The sequence below is a fragment of the Trichechus manatus genome, unplaced genomic scaffold (assembly GCF_000243295.1).
Source record: "Trichechus manatus latirostris isolate Lorelei unplaced genomic scaffold, TriManLat1.0 scaffold00006, whole genome shotgun sequence".
Taxonomy (NCBI): domain Eukaryota; kingdom Metazoa; phylum Chordata; class Mammalia; order Sirenia; family Trichechidae; genus Trichechus; species Trichechus manatus.
Genome location: NW_004443942.1, coordinates 1414058 through 1433111, shown reverse-complemented (window position 1 = coordinate 1433111; position 19054 = coordinate 1414058). Strand labels below are relative to the sequence as shown.

The following is a 19054-nucleotide window of genomic DNA, read 5'->3' as shown; positions in this document are numbered from 1 at the left end:
ATCCCATTGCCTTCTTGCCTGCATGGTTTCTGCCGAATAATCTGAGCTTAGTCTTATTGTTTCTCCTCTGTATGTGACTTTTCGTTTTTCTTGAGCTGCTCTCAGGATTCTTTCTTTGTCTTTGGTTTTAGCGAGTGTGATTATGATATGCCTTGGTGATTTTCTTTTGGGGTCTATCCTATATGGGGTTCGTTGAGCTTCATGGATGGTCAGCTTTTGATCTTTCATGATATTGGGGAAGTTTTCTGTCAGTAATTCTTCAGTGATCCTTTCTGTATCTTCTGTTGTCTCCCCTTGTTCTGGAACTCCGATCACTCACAGATTTTTCCTTTTGATTGTATCCCACATAATTCTCAGAGTCTCTTCATTTTTCTTTGTTTTGTTTTCTCTGATTTTTCCTCAAACAGAGTTGTATCCAAGTGTTTGTCTTCAATTCTGCTGATCCTGTCTTCCACCATTTCATATCTGCTCCTCAGCCCTTCTATGACACTGTCCATTTCTGAAATCTTGTTGTTTATCTTTTGGATTGCTAGTTGTTGTTTTTGTATAATTTCTAGTTGTGAATTTATTTTGGCATATTGTTCCTGCATTATTTTCCTGAATTTTTCCATTTTTTGTCTGTATTTTCCATGAATTTGTCTATGTTTTCCTAATTTTTATCTGCTTTTTGCAACTCTTAGATAATTCTGAGTATTAGAGATTTGAATTCCCCTTCAGGTAGTTCTAGTGTCTTTTCTTCTACTGGAAAGTCATCTGGTGTTTTATTTTGGACTCCTACTAGGACCATCCTGTCCTGTTTTTGTAAATGTTTTGATATTGTCTGATGTCTTCGGGACATTCAGTAGTTATTTTTCTCATTTATTGATTGTAGATTTGTTTGTTTCATCCTTTTTTTTTTTTTAATTTGGCTACGTCTGAGCAGGTGGGCTGTGTTCTTTGTTGTTTGCTTGTCTGTGGGAAGGATACTTGTCACCTCCTTCTCCAACTGGCAGGGTCAGTCTCTCAGATACGGTACAGCAGGGCAGGTCTAGCTGAAGAGGAGTTGCTAGGATGGGTTGTTTATGGCACTTACTACAGCCACCAGAGCTGGTCAGTAATCAGTGCAGGGCAGGGTCTGGTAGGCCATGCCTTTGTGGCTTGGTGGTGTGATGTTCAGCGCATGGTGCAGGTAGGCAGGATGGAGGGTGGAGATTGTGATGTATGTAGCTAAGATGGGTATGGGAGAGAGGAGAGAGGAACAGGAGCCAAAAGCATACAAAGAAACAAAAAAGAGTGCTAGGGGAGCTTGCCATTTGAGTGGAGAGATGAGAGGCTATGAAATGGAGAAAAACAAAAAGAAGAAGAAGGAAAAAAAAAGGAAAGAAAAGAATGAATAAATTAGAAAGAAAAAAGAACAGCAAAGCTCCCAGGGATCCTACCAGTGCGGCTACGAGGTCTGGGGAAGTTGTTCCCAGGTGTTGAAGTATAGCCTGGCTAGGAGGTGTAGAGGTATTCAATGCCAGGTATCCAGGGGACAGGAAGAGAAGGAAGGTATAGAGAGACGAGAAACTGAGTAATGAAGAAAGACAAAAAGGGAAAAAGAAGGAAAAGAAAACAAATTTTTAAAAAAAGAACAAGAAACCCCCCCAAAAACACACACACACAAAAAAAAAACACAAAAAAAGAAATGCCCTCAGGGATCTCTCTGCACATTTGTGCAAGCTCAAGGGGTGGGTCCCAAGCTGCACAGCACCACCTGGCCAGAATGGGCTCCCAACTCAAGAAAAGAAAAAGAAAACAAACAAACAATTGAAAACAAACAAACAAATAAAAGCCCCGGGATCACACAAGCATGGCAGCACGGACCAGAAAGCAGTTCCACACTCAAATGGAGCTCCACAGCCCCTCAGGAAGAAGTGAAGATGGCACACGGAGCCAGGTATTTGAGGAAAGGATGGGGAGGTGGTGAGAGGTAAGGAAGAAATCAAAAGTGGAAAAAAGCAACACTAGCAGCCATCAAATGGCACTCAGGGAGTCAGCCAGTGCAGGCGGGTGGAATCCAAGCAACCGGTTCTTCCCGGCTAAGACACTGTGGCCGTGGGAAACAGAGGAGGCCGAGTGGGGGTGAAGAAGGGTGGGGGGTGGGAAAGCATATTTGCTGTTTACCGGTTGTTCTGTCTCCTGCTGGAAGCTCTGTGAAGCTGCTTTCTCATACCCCCTATTTGCTGGTCTCTGATAGGAGTCCAAGATGGGCAGATCTGTGCTGCATTAGCTGATAAGGGACCTCTCCATGTATGTCTCCTCACTGTCTGTTCTCTGTCAGTTTCTTATTCCATTTGGTGCTTGGCTGAGTTCTTTATCTCCTCATTTGATGTTTAGGATTTCAGGATTGCTGTTTTCTCTGTTTGGCTTAGTTTTTCAGATCTTTGCTGTGGACGGATGGCGTGGTGCTTCTGCCTAGAGCGCCATGTTGCCGGAAGAGCTATTATACTTTTTTTTTTAGTGTTTCCCCTGGGGATTACAATTAACATCTTAATTTATTACAATCTAGTTTGAATGAATACAAACTTAATTTGAATAGTATACAAAAACTTTGCTCCTACATAGGTCCATACCTCCTCTCTCCTTTGTGTAATTATTGTCATACAAATTACATTTTTATACAACGTATGTCCATCAACACAGATTTGTAATTATTGCTTCATCCACTTGTCTTTTAACTTGGATAGGAGAAAAAAAATTTACAAAAATACATTCATATTCTCTTTTGTATTTACTTATGTAATTATCTTTACTGGTGCTCTTCATTTCTTCCTGTGGATTTGGGTCCTGTTATTTCACCCTTAATGATTCAGTAATTCTAGTAGAGCAGGTCTGCTAGTGACATATTCTCTCAGTTTTTTTTTTTTAATAAGGGAGTGTCTTCATTTCTCCTTCATTTTTGAAGGATTCTCTTTCTGGATATAGAATTCTTAGTCAATAGTCCTTTTCTTTCAGCATTTTGATTATGTCATCCCACTGCTTTTCGATCTTCATAATTTTTGATGAGTAATCAACTTTTAATCTCATTGATAATCTCTGTTACATGATGAGTCCTTCTCTCTTGCTGCTTTCAAGATTCTCTCTGTCTTTGGCTGCCAACAGTTTAATTATGAGGTGCTTAGGTGTGGATCTCTTTGAGTTTTTCCTACTTGGAGTTCATTGAGTCCTTTGGATGTGTAAATTAATGTTTTTCATTAAAATTGGTACATTTTGCATGTAGAAATTTTTGAAATGGTGTATCTTTGGCTATGTGTATTTTCACCCCCCCCCCAAAAAAAAAAAAAAGGTCGAGAAGGGAGAGGGTTGACATGTTGTGGGGTTGTTAACCAATGTCATAAAACAATATATATACTACTGTTTCATGAGAAACTATTTGTTCTGTAAGCCTTCACCTGAAGTGCAATAAAAAAAAAAGAAACAAACAAAAAAATTGGTACATTTTATATCACTGTTTCTATAAATATTCTTTCTGTCCCTTTCTCTTTCTTTTCTTCTTCTGGGACTCTGTGGGGTAGAGGATCTAGTTTTACCTTAAGTAAAAGTGGCTTTTGTCCTTGGCTCTGGAGAAATAATCCTTGGAGCAATTGGGGAGCCTTGGTCTGGGACTTCCAGGACACACCTGAGAATTTGTGCTGGCAAATGTGTGCTGGCCAGACCAGAAAAGACTCACCTGGTAGGGTAATATCAACTAGCCTCAAACCAACCCAAGTCAAACCCATTGCCATTGAGTTGATTCTGACTCATAGTGACCTCACAGGACAGAGTATAAATGCCCCATAGGGTTTCCAAGCCTGTAACTTTATGGAAGCAGACTGCCACATCTTGGTCCTGTGGAGCAGCTGGTGGGTTCAAACTACCACCTTTTGGTTAGCAGCCAAGCACCTAACCACTGAGCCACTAGGGCTCCTTCAACTAGCCTCAGGGGGCAGTATTTAGCATATTATGCAGGACTGGCCAATAAAAGCTCTGAACACCAAGGCATGGAGAGCTTCCTGGTTGATGAGAATATCTGGTCTTGAGAGGTGTTATGAATTGAATTGTGTTCTCCAAAAATGTGTGTCAACTGGGCTAGGCCATAGTTCCCAGTATTATGTGATTGTCCACCATTTTGTCATCTGATATAATTTTCCTATGTGTTGTAAATCCTACCTCTGTGGTGTTAATGAGGCAGGATTAGTAGGCAGTTATTTTAATGAGGAAAGACTCAATCTACAAGATTATGTTGTGTCTTAAGTCAATCTCTTATGAGATATACAAGAAGTGGGCAGAGAGACGGGAACCTTTTACTACCAAGATACAAGAGCCAGGAAATTAGTGCATCCTTTGTACCCAGGGTCCCTTCGATTAGAATCTCCGGGGAAGATTGAGAAGGACCTTCCCCCAGAACCGACAGAGAAAGCTTTCCCCTAGAGCTGGCACCCTGAATTTGGACCTCTAGCCTCCTAGATTGTAAGAGAATAAATTTCCTTGTTAAAGCAATCCACTTGTAGTATTTCTGTTATAGCAGTACTAGATAACTAAGACACAATTTGGTACCAAGACAGTGGAGTGCTGCTCTGACAGATACCTAAAATGTAGAAGTTGTTTTGAAACAGTGAATTTATAGAGGCTGGAAGAGTTTTAAACAGCAGTAGCAGAGAAACGGCAGCAGCAGAACCAGGAGACTAGCTCAAGATGGTGCTAGAGCTGACCCATGGAGTGAGAGAGCTGAGTGCCTTTGTGCAGGAGGCTTCCTGGTGGAGTGGGGTGCCTCTGAGCACTTATGAATGGAGCAAGGTTTGCTGACCCATGGAGCAAGAGAGCTGAGTGCCTTCCAGCCAAAGCTTACTTGCAGAGTGGGGTGCCTCCAGGCACTTATCAGTGGAGCTACAGAGCTTTGGAACACTTGCCCATGCTGGGCAGACACTGGCAGCGAGTCCCAAGGGGCCAAGAGATGAAGGAACCAGGAAGCAGAACCTGAAGAGACAAGAAATACAGGAAGGAGAGCTGCCTCAGCTTCAAAGGGTGATGTTGCCACTCAGATGGACTTGGAGAATGGGGCCACCCACAGCTGAGGAAGCAGAGTTGCCTTTCCAGTGGGCCTGGAAGGCAGAGCTAAAGCCCAGGGCTGAGGGGCCTCCACTCAGAATTCAAAGAGTATGGCCAATACCTAGAATCTGGAGGGCAGGGCCATTGTCTAGAGTGACAAGAGAATACAGGATTAGATTGTGAAAGGCTGAATTTCTCTTTGTTAAAGCCATCCACTTGTGGTATTTGTTATAGCAGCACTAGATAACTAAGACAGGAAGGACATGGAAGCTTCATTTTGGGAACTGTCCCAGACTTTGCCCTATGGCTGTCTTTGTTTGTATTCTTTTTGGGTATAATAAATATGTAGTCTGAGAATTGTCATGGAAACCATGATGGAGGGAGCAGTTAATGTATTAAAACAATGCAGAGAGGTAGCAAATTGCTAACAACTGACTGCTATATCAGACAAAAAGGAGCTCACTGGTGACCATAATAAGAACAGTTTCAGCTGAGAAAAGGTGGTAGAAGTCAGGATGTGATGAAGTGTAGATAGAAGATATCCAAAACAAGATTCAGCATCTTTTCCTCTAACCCAAATCCTTTCCCCATAGTCTCTTAGTGAAATACGCACATATTCCCCTCTACTATCTAAGCCAAAAATTCTCTGGACACCTAGTCCCTTCCCTCTCACCAATATCCTTGTTTTACTAGTACACTAAGTCCTCTAGAGGGAGGCATTGGTGGTTCAGTGGTAGAATTTTCACCTTCCATAAAGGAGGCCTGGTTTGATTCCCAGACAATGAACCTCATGCCCAGCCACCACCCTTCTGTCAGTGGAGGTTTATATGGCTTAGTGGAACTTCCAAACTAAGATGGACTAGGAAGAAAACACCTGGTAATCTACTTCCAAAAACCAGCCAATGAAATCCCTATGGATCATAACGGTTCAATCTGCAACCAATCATGGGGATGGTGCAGGATCAAGCAGCATTTAGTTCTGTAGTGCATGGAGTCCCCACCAGTTGGGCTGACTCAGTGCCAGCTAACAATAACAGGTACTCTAGATTCTACTTCCTTAACATTCCTACTATTCCAGAGGGATAAATCTCAAGTATTATGGTTATCTATGAATGAGAGTTAGATATGATTTTAATGGTTTTCTGTCTGATAATTTTTCTGGAATGACTATGTATTTACTCATATAATTAAAATAATGAAAGTAAAAAGATAATTTCTCTTATATATCTGTTGCCTTCTCTTTGTTTCCAGTCCACTACCCAGGATGATTACAATAACTTCCTAACTTCTCTTCCCGCTGCTAGTCTGCTATTGTGGCACTCCTCCAATTCTTCTGCCACAGGGCAATTAGAATAAGCTTTATAAAAGCAAATGTTTAATATGCCCGTCCCCAGTTAAAAGTTCTTCAATGGCTGCAGGTATCTTTCAGGATTAAATGTAAACTTCTCAGAACCTTGTGATAAGGCCCTTGTCTATTCATTTATTTCCATTCTCTTCATCTTTATTTGCAACTCTCTACAAAGATAAGCAGTAAATTCTACCCTTTGCAAAAGCTGTTTTTAATCCCTTTCTACTACTAATTCCTACTCATCCTTTAAAACTCAGTTTAGGAATCATGCTTCAAGGAGGCCTAAATTGCAACCCCATTCTAATTTAGATACCCTTCTCTTCTGCTATTGCAATCTGTGCACCTCTCAATCACTGTTATCACACTGTACTACATTAGGCTCCCTCTCTAGACTGAAGATTGAGGTCGGGGTTCTATACTGTATTTTCCTATATTGTCACCAATATTCCTTATTATCCAGTATTTGTTGATTGAATGAATAAAGAGATAATGATTGAATAAAGAGATAATGTAGGGACTTAAATACATTTTATATGAAGTTCCAGTAATCTGCAGGTTTTTTTTATAGATTATTTTTCATTGTAAAAGAAAGGCTCAATCTTGCAACAATGTTGTTCTTTCTGGTAAAGTTGGAAAATGTTCAGAAGTTAAAAGTACATAATAGTTTAAACTGCCCAAAGTCTCAACTCCAATAGTTCCAGAATTTGTTTCTATTGATAGGTTTTATATTTGGCTCTTTTTTTACCATGTAAATCCTTCCATCATCCTGTTGAGCCAACCACAGTTATTAGTTTGATGAGTATATTGCTCACTCTTTTTCTATGAATTTAAATATACATGTACACATAAACAAAAAATATTTTTTACACAATTGATATCATAATGTGTGCATTGTTCTGCAGCTTACCTTTTGAACTTAAGAGTAAGTCTTGAAGATATTTATGTTAGTATATAAAGAGCTACTTCATTTTTAAAATTATTGTGAAATACCCATTATATAGATTATCGGAGTTTATTTAAACATTTCCCTATTGATGGACATTTAACTTATTTCCAATTTTGACTATGAACAAACAATTTGTGTACATACACATGAGTATTTCTATGGGAGACAAATCTACAAGAAGTATTCCATTCAAGAAAGTTTCAGTCACATTTATTAATCATTAGCTATGATTACTAGTTAAGGAAGACCAAAAAATTGATGCATTTGAATTATGGTGTTGACGAAGAATATTGAAGATACCATGGACCGCCATAAGAATGAACAAATCTGTCTTGGAAGAAGTACAGCCAGGATGCTCCTTACAAGCAAAGATGGTGAGACTTCATCTCACATACTTTCGACATGTTATCAAGAGGGACCAATCCCCAGAGAAGGACATCATGCTTTACAGAGGGTCAGCGAAAAGGAGGAAGACCATCAACAAAATGGATTGACACAGTGGCTGCAACAACGGGTTCAAACATAGCAGTGATTGTGAGGGTGGCGCAGGCAATGTTGTTTTGTTCTGTTACATACAGGGTTGCCATGAGTTGGAGCTGACTCCATGGCACCTAACAACTGTGATTTTTAGATTTCTTTCATATTTTCACCATTTTATTAATCAATAATGCTGTTAGGAACATTGTTAATAAATCTCTTATGTATATCAACTCTTAAACAATCGTATGAAGTAGGTTCTATTATTCCTATATCGTAGAGACAATAAGGACAGAAAAGTTTTGTAACTGGCCCAAGGTTTCACAACTAGTAAGAAGCAGTCACATTCTGATCCAGAAGTCAGTTCTTAAGTTATACAACCTACTACTAGATTGTTTAGCTGAAAGTTGCACTTATTAATTCTCCCAGAAACAATGTATGACAAAGTGCCCTTTTCTATACATTCTTACCTACACTGGATATCATCAGCTTTTTGTTTCTTGCTAATAGGTTAAAAATAATACTTAATTTTTTCATTAATTTACATTTAACTTACAAATGAGATTTATCATTTCTTAATTTATTGGCTATTTCAATTTCTTCTTTTGTTGAGTTGTTCTTTTCTTAATTTTCTAAGTAGTTTTGTGTCTTGCTAAAGAGGACCTTCTCTTCCCTGAGAATATAAATTTTCTTGTTTTTATATATATATATATTTTACAAAGAACATAACCTCTTTATTTCTGTTTGAGAAACAGTGTTTGGTTTGGGTGATGTGAACGAGCCAAGTACTAGAGACATTGGCTAGCTCTTTCTGTTTGTTGCAATGAGCTCCAATGGAGGAAGAGGCTAGGTGGGATCTATAACTGCTTCAGTCCATTAAGGTCCAGCTTATCAAATTTACAGCTTGGTATTTCTTGAGCAGGACTGTCTCAATAAAAAAAGAGTGTGAAGATAGTCTAAGATGGAGATGGCAAATATGGAGAATTCAACGTGTGTGCAGTTTAGTCTGATGTCCCCATATGCACTCTTAAATTCCGTATTTGGTCAGAGCTGGGAGTGAGATCAGGGTACTGGCCTACCATTGTTCCACTGCTCTGATTCTGCTTTGCAGAATATAGAGGTCTTGAAGACATCTGGCTGCCTTGGAGGGAGGGTAGGTCAGAGCGTCTGGGAGTTTTGGTGGCCATTCCCTAGGCAGCCTGCTGAACTAACCAGTACTTATGTATCTTTTGGTCTTGGGCTTCTCAAAGTTCAGCACAGACACAGGCACCTTCACAGTGTCAAGCCCATTTACCATCACCTCACACCAGTACTCATCCTACTGTGTGATGGGCTCTTCTGGTCACTTTATTGCATGGGGGGGGGGGCTACCACAACACCAAGGTTCTTGAAGAAGTGACACGAACTATTTCAGAGTTTAGCTCCCATTTGACATTGTTCTTCATCCCCACTTCCAGGTGACAGCTTCTCAGAAATTTCACTGTTGCCGCACCTGCCTTGGTCTAGATCTTCTCTAATTTTCCTTCTTGTCTGAGCAATTTTTCCTCTTCGAACAGCTTCTTGTTTTGAGGGGATGCATACACATCCAGTCCTTGAGGAAGGAGTTGATTACCACCCACAGATTTCTTTACTGAGACCAGGTCACCTCGGACTCCAAGTTCCTCCACAGACTGTGTATGAGCTCCAGATTGTTTTTGGGCAGGTGTTTTGTGTCCTCCAGCAGCCTGGAGATGCGGTGTTGCCAGTGCAGGTGTGACTTCCTGCCCTCCCAGGCCAGTGGCACCCTCCACCAATGCTCCATAATGACTGTGCCCCAATTGTTAAGAGAAGCTGGAGTCGCACTCTGGGCTCGGGGTGCCTGCTCCCAGTTGTGGCCGGAATAGCTCCTGTACTCTTCTTCGCAGCAGCTGCTCACCACCCGCCCATGGCAGAGCTCTGCCTGGTGCCACAATCACAGCCAGCTGCTGCCATGTTCCTGGGCATTGAGGAAGCTATTTTTTCTTCGAACACATTTTTGCTTGATAGGTACCTCTTGGAATTTATCTTTGCACAAATATTGTCCACATTTAGTTCCTTCATAAATATAATTTACTATGGTTGAAAATTTGTTCAACAGATTTATTTAATGCTCACCTAGATGCTGGCACTGTGTCAGCGCTGGGAATACATATGGTTAAGAAAAAGACAAGGTCCCTGGTGACTTATTCAAGCTTACATTCTAGAGGTGGAGACAGACAATAAACAAGTAAGTAAATAATCCAAATAAGTATTGCTTTTAATAACAACTATGAAGGAAATAAGCAGGATGCTGCAGAATGAGAAGCTACCTCTCAAGAGTGGTCAATGAAGGCCTTAATTTTGTACATAAAAAGAAATGTGTACATAAAACAGTTTCATTGAATGTGTCAATGAATAAGATTGCCTATTCTGTTAAAATAAAAACAGAGAGATTTAGTGATAGCTCCTCTGATCTCAGAAAGTACCAAACACTCCAAAATGGTGGAGTTACAGAGGCATATTTTCTGAGGTAAAATCAAGGACTAAAGGTACAGCATTCTCACTGGAAGTTGCAAGATCAAGGAAGCAAGAGGCGGCACAACTCAAAGGGAGGGACTTTACAGTGATTGGTTGGAAATACAAATGTGGGCTATTTGGATTGGTTAGTTTGTGAGACTATGGGCATTTTAGAGCCCAGGTTGTACAGTAGTTAAGAGCTAGGGCTGCTAACCTAAAGGTGGAGAGTTCAAATCCACCAGCCACTCCTTGGAAACCCTATGGGGCAGTTCTACTCTGTCCTATAGTGTCACTATGAGTCAGAATCAACTTGATGGCAACAGGTACTTTTTGGGTTTTACAGGGTGGTCATAAGGTAACTATCTTAGAACATTTCCTGAGAGCCGCTGAGGGGATTACTGATAAGGGTCTTGTGTCAAGACCCTCCCTTAGGATCATTCTTTCCACATCTTTAGTTTAACCACAGAGAAAAAAAAAGTTTCCTTTATTACGTACTTAAGTCTGTCTGAGGTTTTGATGGTTACAGGAGAGATAAACAAAAGCTGAGATGGAGCCAGCTCAGACCTGGGCTGATCATTCTGATATGAGTCAAGCACCTCAATTTTGGAACTCTCACACAAATGGATCTACCATAATTTACATAACCGTTTTTCCTAATTGTTGGAGTTTTAGATTGCTTTCACATTTTCACCATTTTATTAATAAATAATGCTGTTAGGAACAACTCCTTGTATATATTTATTTCCTTGGAATAGTTTCCTAGAAATGAAAATTACTAGAGAGAAATAATCAGAATACTTTTACACACATTGCCAAGTGTTAAAACAAAAATCTTATTAAACCAATAATAGAAATTGAAGCTTATTTAATATACAACTTGTAAATCAGGGTATCATTTCAACTAGTCAATAAAAAATGTTCCCAAGAGAAAAAAAAACTTCCAAAAATTCTTATACCCCATCTCATCGACATTGTCATGGAAACAGAGACAGAAGAACGTTTATATAACAATTTACCCTAAAACATAGCTTCTAGTCTGACCTTGGAGTTTCTTGAAACTGAATGCAAATAGATAATTTTTTCAAAAGAACATAATGCCTAAGGCAAAACGGTCTCTACTAATTTATCTAGACCACTGTGTGACTTAAAGGTCTTTTAGAAACCAGTTTTCTCAAAGCTTAAGGTTTAAAATAACATCTTGGGACAATGGCCTGGGTGGGTCACCCCACTTCCATGGATCCCAGAAATCTGGATTCCAGGAGAATTAAAACTCTCTCTCACAAGTTACTTTCAAGAGGGATTGCTAATACACTCACCAAAGAGAGCAAGTTGAATACTGGTCTGAGAGACAGGCATGGGAAAATTAACTGTCAAAAACGAACGTATGGGCTCAGCACAAGAAAAAGATAAGTTTAATGAGCTGACCTGGGTTTGTTAGTTAGGAGCGGCAGGATGATGACAAGGGAAAACATTTACATTGGAACAAGAAAACCCAGATTCTAATCTGATTTTTTCCACCCTGTGAGTTACATTCAGACGCTATAGCCCCTCCCCGATACTTAAGGTCCTGAAACTCAGGTACGCTTCGCTCAAGCTTTCTCTCTTCCATCATCTTCAGACTTGCATCTTCTCGCCCCTTCAGACTCATTATCAACAGCTTGTGGAATTGGTGTACAAGTACGAAGACGGAAACAGCGTCAGTCGCAAAACGCCAACCAGTCACTGGCGGGCACTTCCGGTGGACCTGACAAAGAGTTTAAAATCTCTGGACTCGCACTTCCGGATAATTAAACCTGCGCGTTAAGAGCCTGCGTCCGCCAGCCGCAGCCCGGTGATTTCGATACCGCAACTGCGCATGCCTCTCGCGGGCGAGAGGCGGACCGGCCAATGGTTGGGGCGGGCCGGGAACTTGACTTGTCTCGCGGTTAGTGGGTCGGCGCGAGCGCGCGAGGCTCGGAGGCGGCGCCGGGCGGAGCCCAGTCCGAGTAGGTCCTGCGGGGCTCGGTCGAACAGTGCAGTGTTCTCGGGACTGAGGTCGTCTCAGGTGAAGAGGTCGCGCCGGAAGTGGCTTAGGCTGTCGCGCCGGTGCGTTGTAAAGACCCTGCTGCGGAGTTGTTAAGGGGCTGCAGCATCACCCTGCTTCCTCCCCCTTCCCTGCAGCAGCCATGGCGAAAGGAAGCGTCGCGGAACGATCGCAAACGGGGGCACTCCACACAACCCCAGCAGGGGACCGGGCAGCGGGGACGAGAGTTCCTGCGACGCTGGGCAGCGGACACCACTTGAAAGGTGAGTGGCCCCGGGAAGCACAACTAGGGCTAGCCCAGAGGCACGAGTATTCCAGGTGGGGCTCTGGAGCGGAAAGGACCCTAGACGGTCCCAGCGGTTTGCGGGGAGAGAAAAGGCCGGCTGCCACCCATCATAAGTTGCGTAAATGCTTGTTAGATTGAGTTAAAAGAAGTAATGACAATGGTTTGTTTGTTGACGCCCGGGGAATGGTGAAGTTGGTAATATTGCAGAGCTAGGAGGAACTTCAGCATTCACTGCTTTATTTTTACAGATGAGGAAAGTGAGGCCCGGGGTCGGTTATGACTTGCACAGTCACAAAGCCAGATTAGTAAAGTAGTAATTAAGAGCTGGGGCTTTGGTGGCAGGAACAGCTGCGTGTGATTCACTGCCCTACTACTTGTGACCTTGCACTTACTAACTTTCAAAAGTTCAGTTCTGAACTTTAAAATGACAATAGTAATAATATATCTACTTAATAGGTTGGTGAATGGATTAAACAAAATAATTCATGTAAAAGATTTAGCCTAATTCTTGACTTATTTTAAGCGAGAGCTAAGTAAATGTTAGCAATTACTATTATAGCTAAGGTTGCTCATTCTGAAGCTGGTTTCCGGTACACCATCCTGGCATTTCTCCAGGCTTTATTGCTTTAAGAAAAAAGAATACCTAGAAACTAAATATTTTGGTGCCATCTTGTCATGGAGTCCTGTTCTAATTCTTTTCAGCAGTTGAATTATTAAGCTTTTTAAATGCTTTTAAGTGATCGTAACAAATGGTCATTAAGTTGTCTGCTGCTCACTCACACCGGTGTGTTCCACCACCAGTGATGGGTAAGGAAAGGGTTCTTAAGAGTGTATAACAGAAAATATTAATGCATTTTCAAAATTTTAAAAACATCTCCAGTAGTCTGATTTGGCTCTTTAAGCTTTATATGTTTGGGTATTTTTTCAGCTTCTAGACAGTAGAGCCAAATTAACTTCAAAAGCCTAGAAATGAATAGTTGTCAAAGTGTAAATCCACCCTAAGTTAAAGGAACATTATTTTGAAGATGGTGCTACCAAGACTGACAAGAATTCAAGGTTTGGATTTCCTGAAAAGGTGTTTTCCATCTAGGGCATCCATGAAGATTGTCATTTGGTTTGAGATAAGTTGTTCTGTTAACTGTTTTTTACCTAAAGCCATTCAGAACATAAAATCTTGAAACTTCCCAAAATGCTTTTATAATTGTTTATCTTTATATGGTAATTATTTTTATGACGCTGTCAGAATGTCTCCTGCAGACTATAATTTTGTGGAGAATCAGAGGGAAGAGATTGATGTGAACTGGATGCCTTCATGGAGAAGTAGGGTTTGGATAAGTAGAGAGGAGGGAAGGAGATTCCGGACAGGGGAAGAGAGTTGGTTTGAAGGTTAGTGTGAACCTTTTAAGTGTGTCATTAAAGAGATTAACTTGTCAGAGTCGAGAGTTTCTGTTGGGTGGTTGTAGGAGATAAGGTTGGCCATGTTTGGAATGGTGTCAGATTATAGAGTGTTAAGTGCTAGGCAAAAGTTTTGATCCATCCTGTTTATTAATTAAAAATCCCAGTTTTTTCTTTTTGTCTCCTTTCTGTTTGTATGTGTGTATCTCTCTCTAATTAATGTTAGGAATTCTCTTTATGTGCAAAACATTTTGTTCACCCCTTACATGATAGGATTTGGGCCACTTGTGGGAGTCAAAATAAACTGTTGATGTGATGGTATAAGTAACTACTTAAAACCAAAAAAACTAAACCATCGAGTCCATTCTGGCTCATAGCGACTCTGTAGTACAGAGTAGAATCCCCATAGGGTTTCCAAGGCTATAATGTTTGCAGAAGCAGATTGCCACACCTTTTTCTCCTGGAGCGGATGGTGAGTTCGAACTGCTGTCTTTTCAGATGGCAGCCGAGCTCTAAACCACTGTGTCACCGGAGCTCCTAGTAACCACTTAGCAACCAATTCTCCAGGTTATGAAAAACAGTTTTTGTAATTGCAGTTCACAGCTTGACATTCAAAAAAAGGATGTTTTGGAGAAGAGTTAAGAATTTTCCTAATTCTTGGTTGAGAAATATGTAGTAAGTTCCTGTAAATTTTGTGACACTTCAGACAGATTTGCATTTTATTAACTGACACATCCACATACCTTTTATTTACACAACTGTTTAGTTGTCATCATGTGTTTGGTGCATTTAGTGGGCTCTGTGCTATGAATCTATTCTCTAGAATCTGAGCCTTATAGACTGGGGACCACTTTGAAGACTTGTGAGCAAGACACTATCATAGTGAGAATCTAATTAATTATAAGGAAGGGTGAGAGAGAGGCGAGAGGTAGAACCGGTTGACAGGCTCTTGGCCTAACCGGTATTTGAGGGTGCCTGTACCTTCTCCTGGAAGGAGCCCTGGTGGCATAGTGGTTAACTCCTTGACTACTAACCAAGAAGGCCTTTGGTTTGAACCCACTAGCCACTCTGAGGGAGAAAGATGTGGCAGTCTGCTTCTGTGAAGATTACAGCCTTGGCAAGATCATGAAAGCTCCATAGACACATCCAGACTCCCTGAGGGACCAAATTACTGGGCTGTGGGGACCATGGTCTTGGGGAACATCTACCTCAATTGGCATAACATAGTTTATAAAGAAAGTGTTCTACATTCTATTTTGGTGAGTAGCGTCTGGGGTCTTAAAAGCCTGTGAGCAGCCGTCTAAGATACTCCATTGATCTCACCCCTTCGGGAGCAAGGGAGAATGAAGAACGCTAAAGACACAAGGGGAAGATTAGTCCAAAGGACTAATGGATCACGACTGCCATGGCATCCACCAGTCTGAGTCCAGTACAACCAGATGGTGCCCGGCTACCACCACTGACTGCTCTGACAGGGAGCACAATAGAGGATCTGGACAGAGCTGGAGAAAAATGTAGAACAAAATTCTAACTCACAAAACAAGTCCAGACTTACTGACCTGACAGAGACTGGAGAGTATGACCCCTGGACACCCTTTTAGCTCATTAATGAAGTCACTCCTGAGGTTCACCCTGCAACTAAAGACTAGACAGGCCCATAAAACAAAACGAGACTAAAGGGGCACACCAGCCCAGGGGCAAGGACTAGAAAGCAGGAGGGGACAGGAAAGCCGGTAATAGGAAACCCAAGGTTGAGAAGGGAGAGTGTTGACATGTCATGGGGTTGTTAACCAATGTCATAAAACAATAGGTGTACTGTTTAATGAGAAACTAGTTTGTTCTGTAAACCTTCGTCTCAAGTACAATTAAAAAAAAAAAAAAAGATTACAGCCCTGGAAACCCCATGGGGCAGTTCTACTATGTCCTGTAGGGTTGCTATGAGTCAGAATAGACTCAACAGCAACAGGTTTGGTTTTTTTTTAACCTCCTTTGTGCTATTTGCCCTGGCTGATCTAGTTCCTAGCAAGGCACAGCAGTTCCCCATTTTAATTTAAGAGAACTTCTATGAATGTATTTTTCAACATGTAGATCATTACCCATGTGAGGGGTGTGAAATCAGTTTGTTGGGTAGTGATGAGCATTAAAAAAAATAGAAAATATCAGTGCTTTGCATGCATTAAGAGGTAAATATTGTTTCTTGAAAAAAATTTTTCAGTAATACAGATTTTGTGTGTACCAGATCATGATGTTAGAAATATATTGCTTATTGTGGAATGCAGTAAAGAAATTCTGAGAATACTGTCTAGAAGTTGAGTCTTACTGCTTTTAGAAGACAATATTGTACAAACTTTGATGATAAATGCCTCTTAGATTCCTGCCTTAGATCCTGCTTTGCTAATTTGATTCAGCAAATACTCATTGAGCATCTGCTGTGAACAAGGTACTGGCTTGAAGGAAGCTCTGATTACTGATAACTGGAATTTAAGATTAAAATAGGCAGCTGGACATCAACTAAGGAATTAGTATGATTTCTTGATGCCAATCTCAACTCACATACATTAAAACCTGCAAAAGCCAGAACCTGTGTAAGGCGGAAACCTGTCAGAGAAGGAAAATTCAAATATTTTACACTAACAGAGCAATAGGAAAGTTATGTGACTGCACCCTGCCAAAGGTGGAAAACTTGTGAGACCCAGAAATATAAGGCAGTCACGTCAAGTTCCGGCTCTCACAGGTTTCACTGTATTATGTACCAGGATTCTTTTGCTTATAATCAGTAGAAAACCCAGTTGAAACCCTTGCTGAAAGGGAGTTTATTGGTTCACGTAACTAAGAAGTCAAGAGAGTAAGTAGAATTTAATGCCTCTGGCTGTAACCAGTGCTTCAATAATGTCATCAAGGGTCAGATTTTCATATCTTGGTTGGCTTATTTGTTAGCTTTATGTTAAAGGTTGGTTTCACTTGAAGGTCCAAGGTAAGCTGAATTCTTCTTTCTTAATTTTGAGAACCTTTGTCCTAACATTACCAGTAAAAATCTTTATATTCACTCTGATTAGACTGGCTCAGATCAAATGCTCATCCCTTGATTAATCATAGTTGTCAAAGGATAAGAATAACCTGATTGGCTCGGCCTAATTCATGTTCCACATTCAGAAAAGATGTCTGCAGAATTATATGTAACAAATGGCTAATTGTCCATTACATTTTCAGTGCATATCATGAGGACGCTTAATAAATCAGCTTAATAAATCATATCCACACATCCTAAAAAGAAGAGTAACCAGTTAAAAGTTATGGAAAAATTGCCCCAGAACACATTTTTAACTGACTTCTCTGCATTTTTAACATGCTTCCTGATGATGCTTATTCATCTAGTTTATAGAACACACTTTTTTTTTTAATTGTGCTTTAGGTGAAAGTTTACAGTGCTATAGAACACACTTTTGAATAGCAAGGAGCTAGATGGTTGCTGTCACTTCATGTTCAGCATAGAATTTAGCAAAACCTTACTAATTCAGTTGTAACATAAATAAAAATGCTGTAATGAGACAAGGGATAAAATGAAGTTTATCTTTTATTTAGTCAAGGTTTTTTGGTTGAAAGGAACAGAGATTAGTTTAAAAATGCACAAATAAAAAGGGAATTTGTTTTAAGAATGCTAGAGACGATCTTACTGGCATCCATGAGCAGGAAGAAATATTACCAGGCTTCAAGGGAAATAAAATGTTAGAAATCAACAAGTAGGTTTGCTGTATCTCCCATTTCTGCTTCTCTGGGTGTCTCTTCCAAACTCCTTTCTTGTACTTTCTGATACATGTCTTTGGCTTGCCATATTATTGATTGTGGTCTCTGCTGTTCGACTTTTCAGCCTCAAGGCTCACTACCCCTTGACAACAGTATTTCTTTCTCTTAGTTTAAGTTTTCAAGAGAAAATCTGGTCCGTCAGTAATGAATTTTTTTACCTGGGTTAGATGTCCGACTTCAGGCCATTTGGGATGGTAGAGTGTTGGAGTCTCACAGTAAGAACAGGGCTGCCGTTGAGATTAGCCCTTTTGGGCGACAAGGGGAGTGTGTTAGTTCCCAGAGAGGGGACGTATAGGTAGGACAAATAATGAAACCCAACACTCTTTAATAAACTTTAATGAAGAAAGATTCGTTAAATTAATGAACAGAGTACAGACAGTCCTATAGTTTTGTTTAGGATACTTTATAAAAGCATGTAGAAGATGAGAAGGCAAAGAGGGGAAGGGAAGCTAGATCAATGGAGACAACAAATAGAATGGAAATAGAAGAAGGCTGGCATGTTGTAAAAATTGTAACCAATGACACAGAACAATTTGTATAAAAATTGTTAAAGAGGAGCCTAATTTGCTGTGTTAACGTTCACCTAAAATACAACAAAATATTATTTTTTAAAAACCATGTATGAAAGTTGCATGTACTATAGTTAGAGGAGGGACATAGTGGTGGAACCATTCTCAGAGAGCTAAAAATAATAAATTCTTAATTATAATCTTTTTAATCCCCTGAATCTTATCAGTATAAACTCATTGCCACTGAGTTGATTTCAACTCATAGCAACCCCATAGGACAGAGTAAGAACTGCCCCATAGAGTTTCCAAGGAGCACCTGGTGGATTCGAACTGTCAGCCTTTTGGTTAGCAGACATAGCTGTTAACCACTGTACCACCAGGCTTTCCGTTATCAGTATATACATGGTATAATGGTAAATGTAAGCCATAAAAATTGAGCCACCAACTCCTACCTCCTCCCCAGTGAACATTATGTTAAGAGATCCTGGCTTCCTCCACTGATGCTTCCTGGTAAAACAGTGCTTACTTATTTTTCTACTTGTTACTTTCTGGATTTCATTCCATACTTTTTTCTGGCATGTAATTTTTTTTTTTTTTTTAATATATTATTGTACTTCAGGTGAAGGCTTACAGAACAAATAGTTTCTCATGAAACAGTAGTACACATGTTGTTTTATGACATTGGTTAACAACCCCACAACAT

At 40.4% G+C, this 19054-nt stretch overlaps 1 protein-coding gene and 1 pseudogene across 1 annotated transcript in view; one reads left to right on the top strand and one right to left on the bottom strand.

The window, feature by feature from the left end:
* Nucleotides 1-9010: 9010 nt before the first annotated feature.
* LOC101349595 (39S ribosomal protein L9, mitochondrial pseudogene) lies at nt 9011-12191 on the bottom strand (annotated as a pseudogene).
* Nucleotides 12192-12227: 36 nt separating this feature from the next.
* Nucleotides 12228-19054, top strand: part of TMEM41B (transmembrane protein 41B) — a 24141-nt gene continuing 17314 nt past the window's right edge. Inside the window, exon 1 of the mRNA XM_004369636.2 lies at nt 12228-12620. Within this exon, the coding sequence (XP_004369693.1) occupies nt 12500-12620 (121 nt within the window). The 5' untranslated portion in view covers nt 12228-12499. The remainder of the gene's footprint in view (nt 12621-19054) is intronic.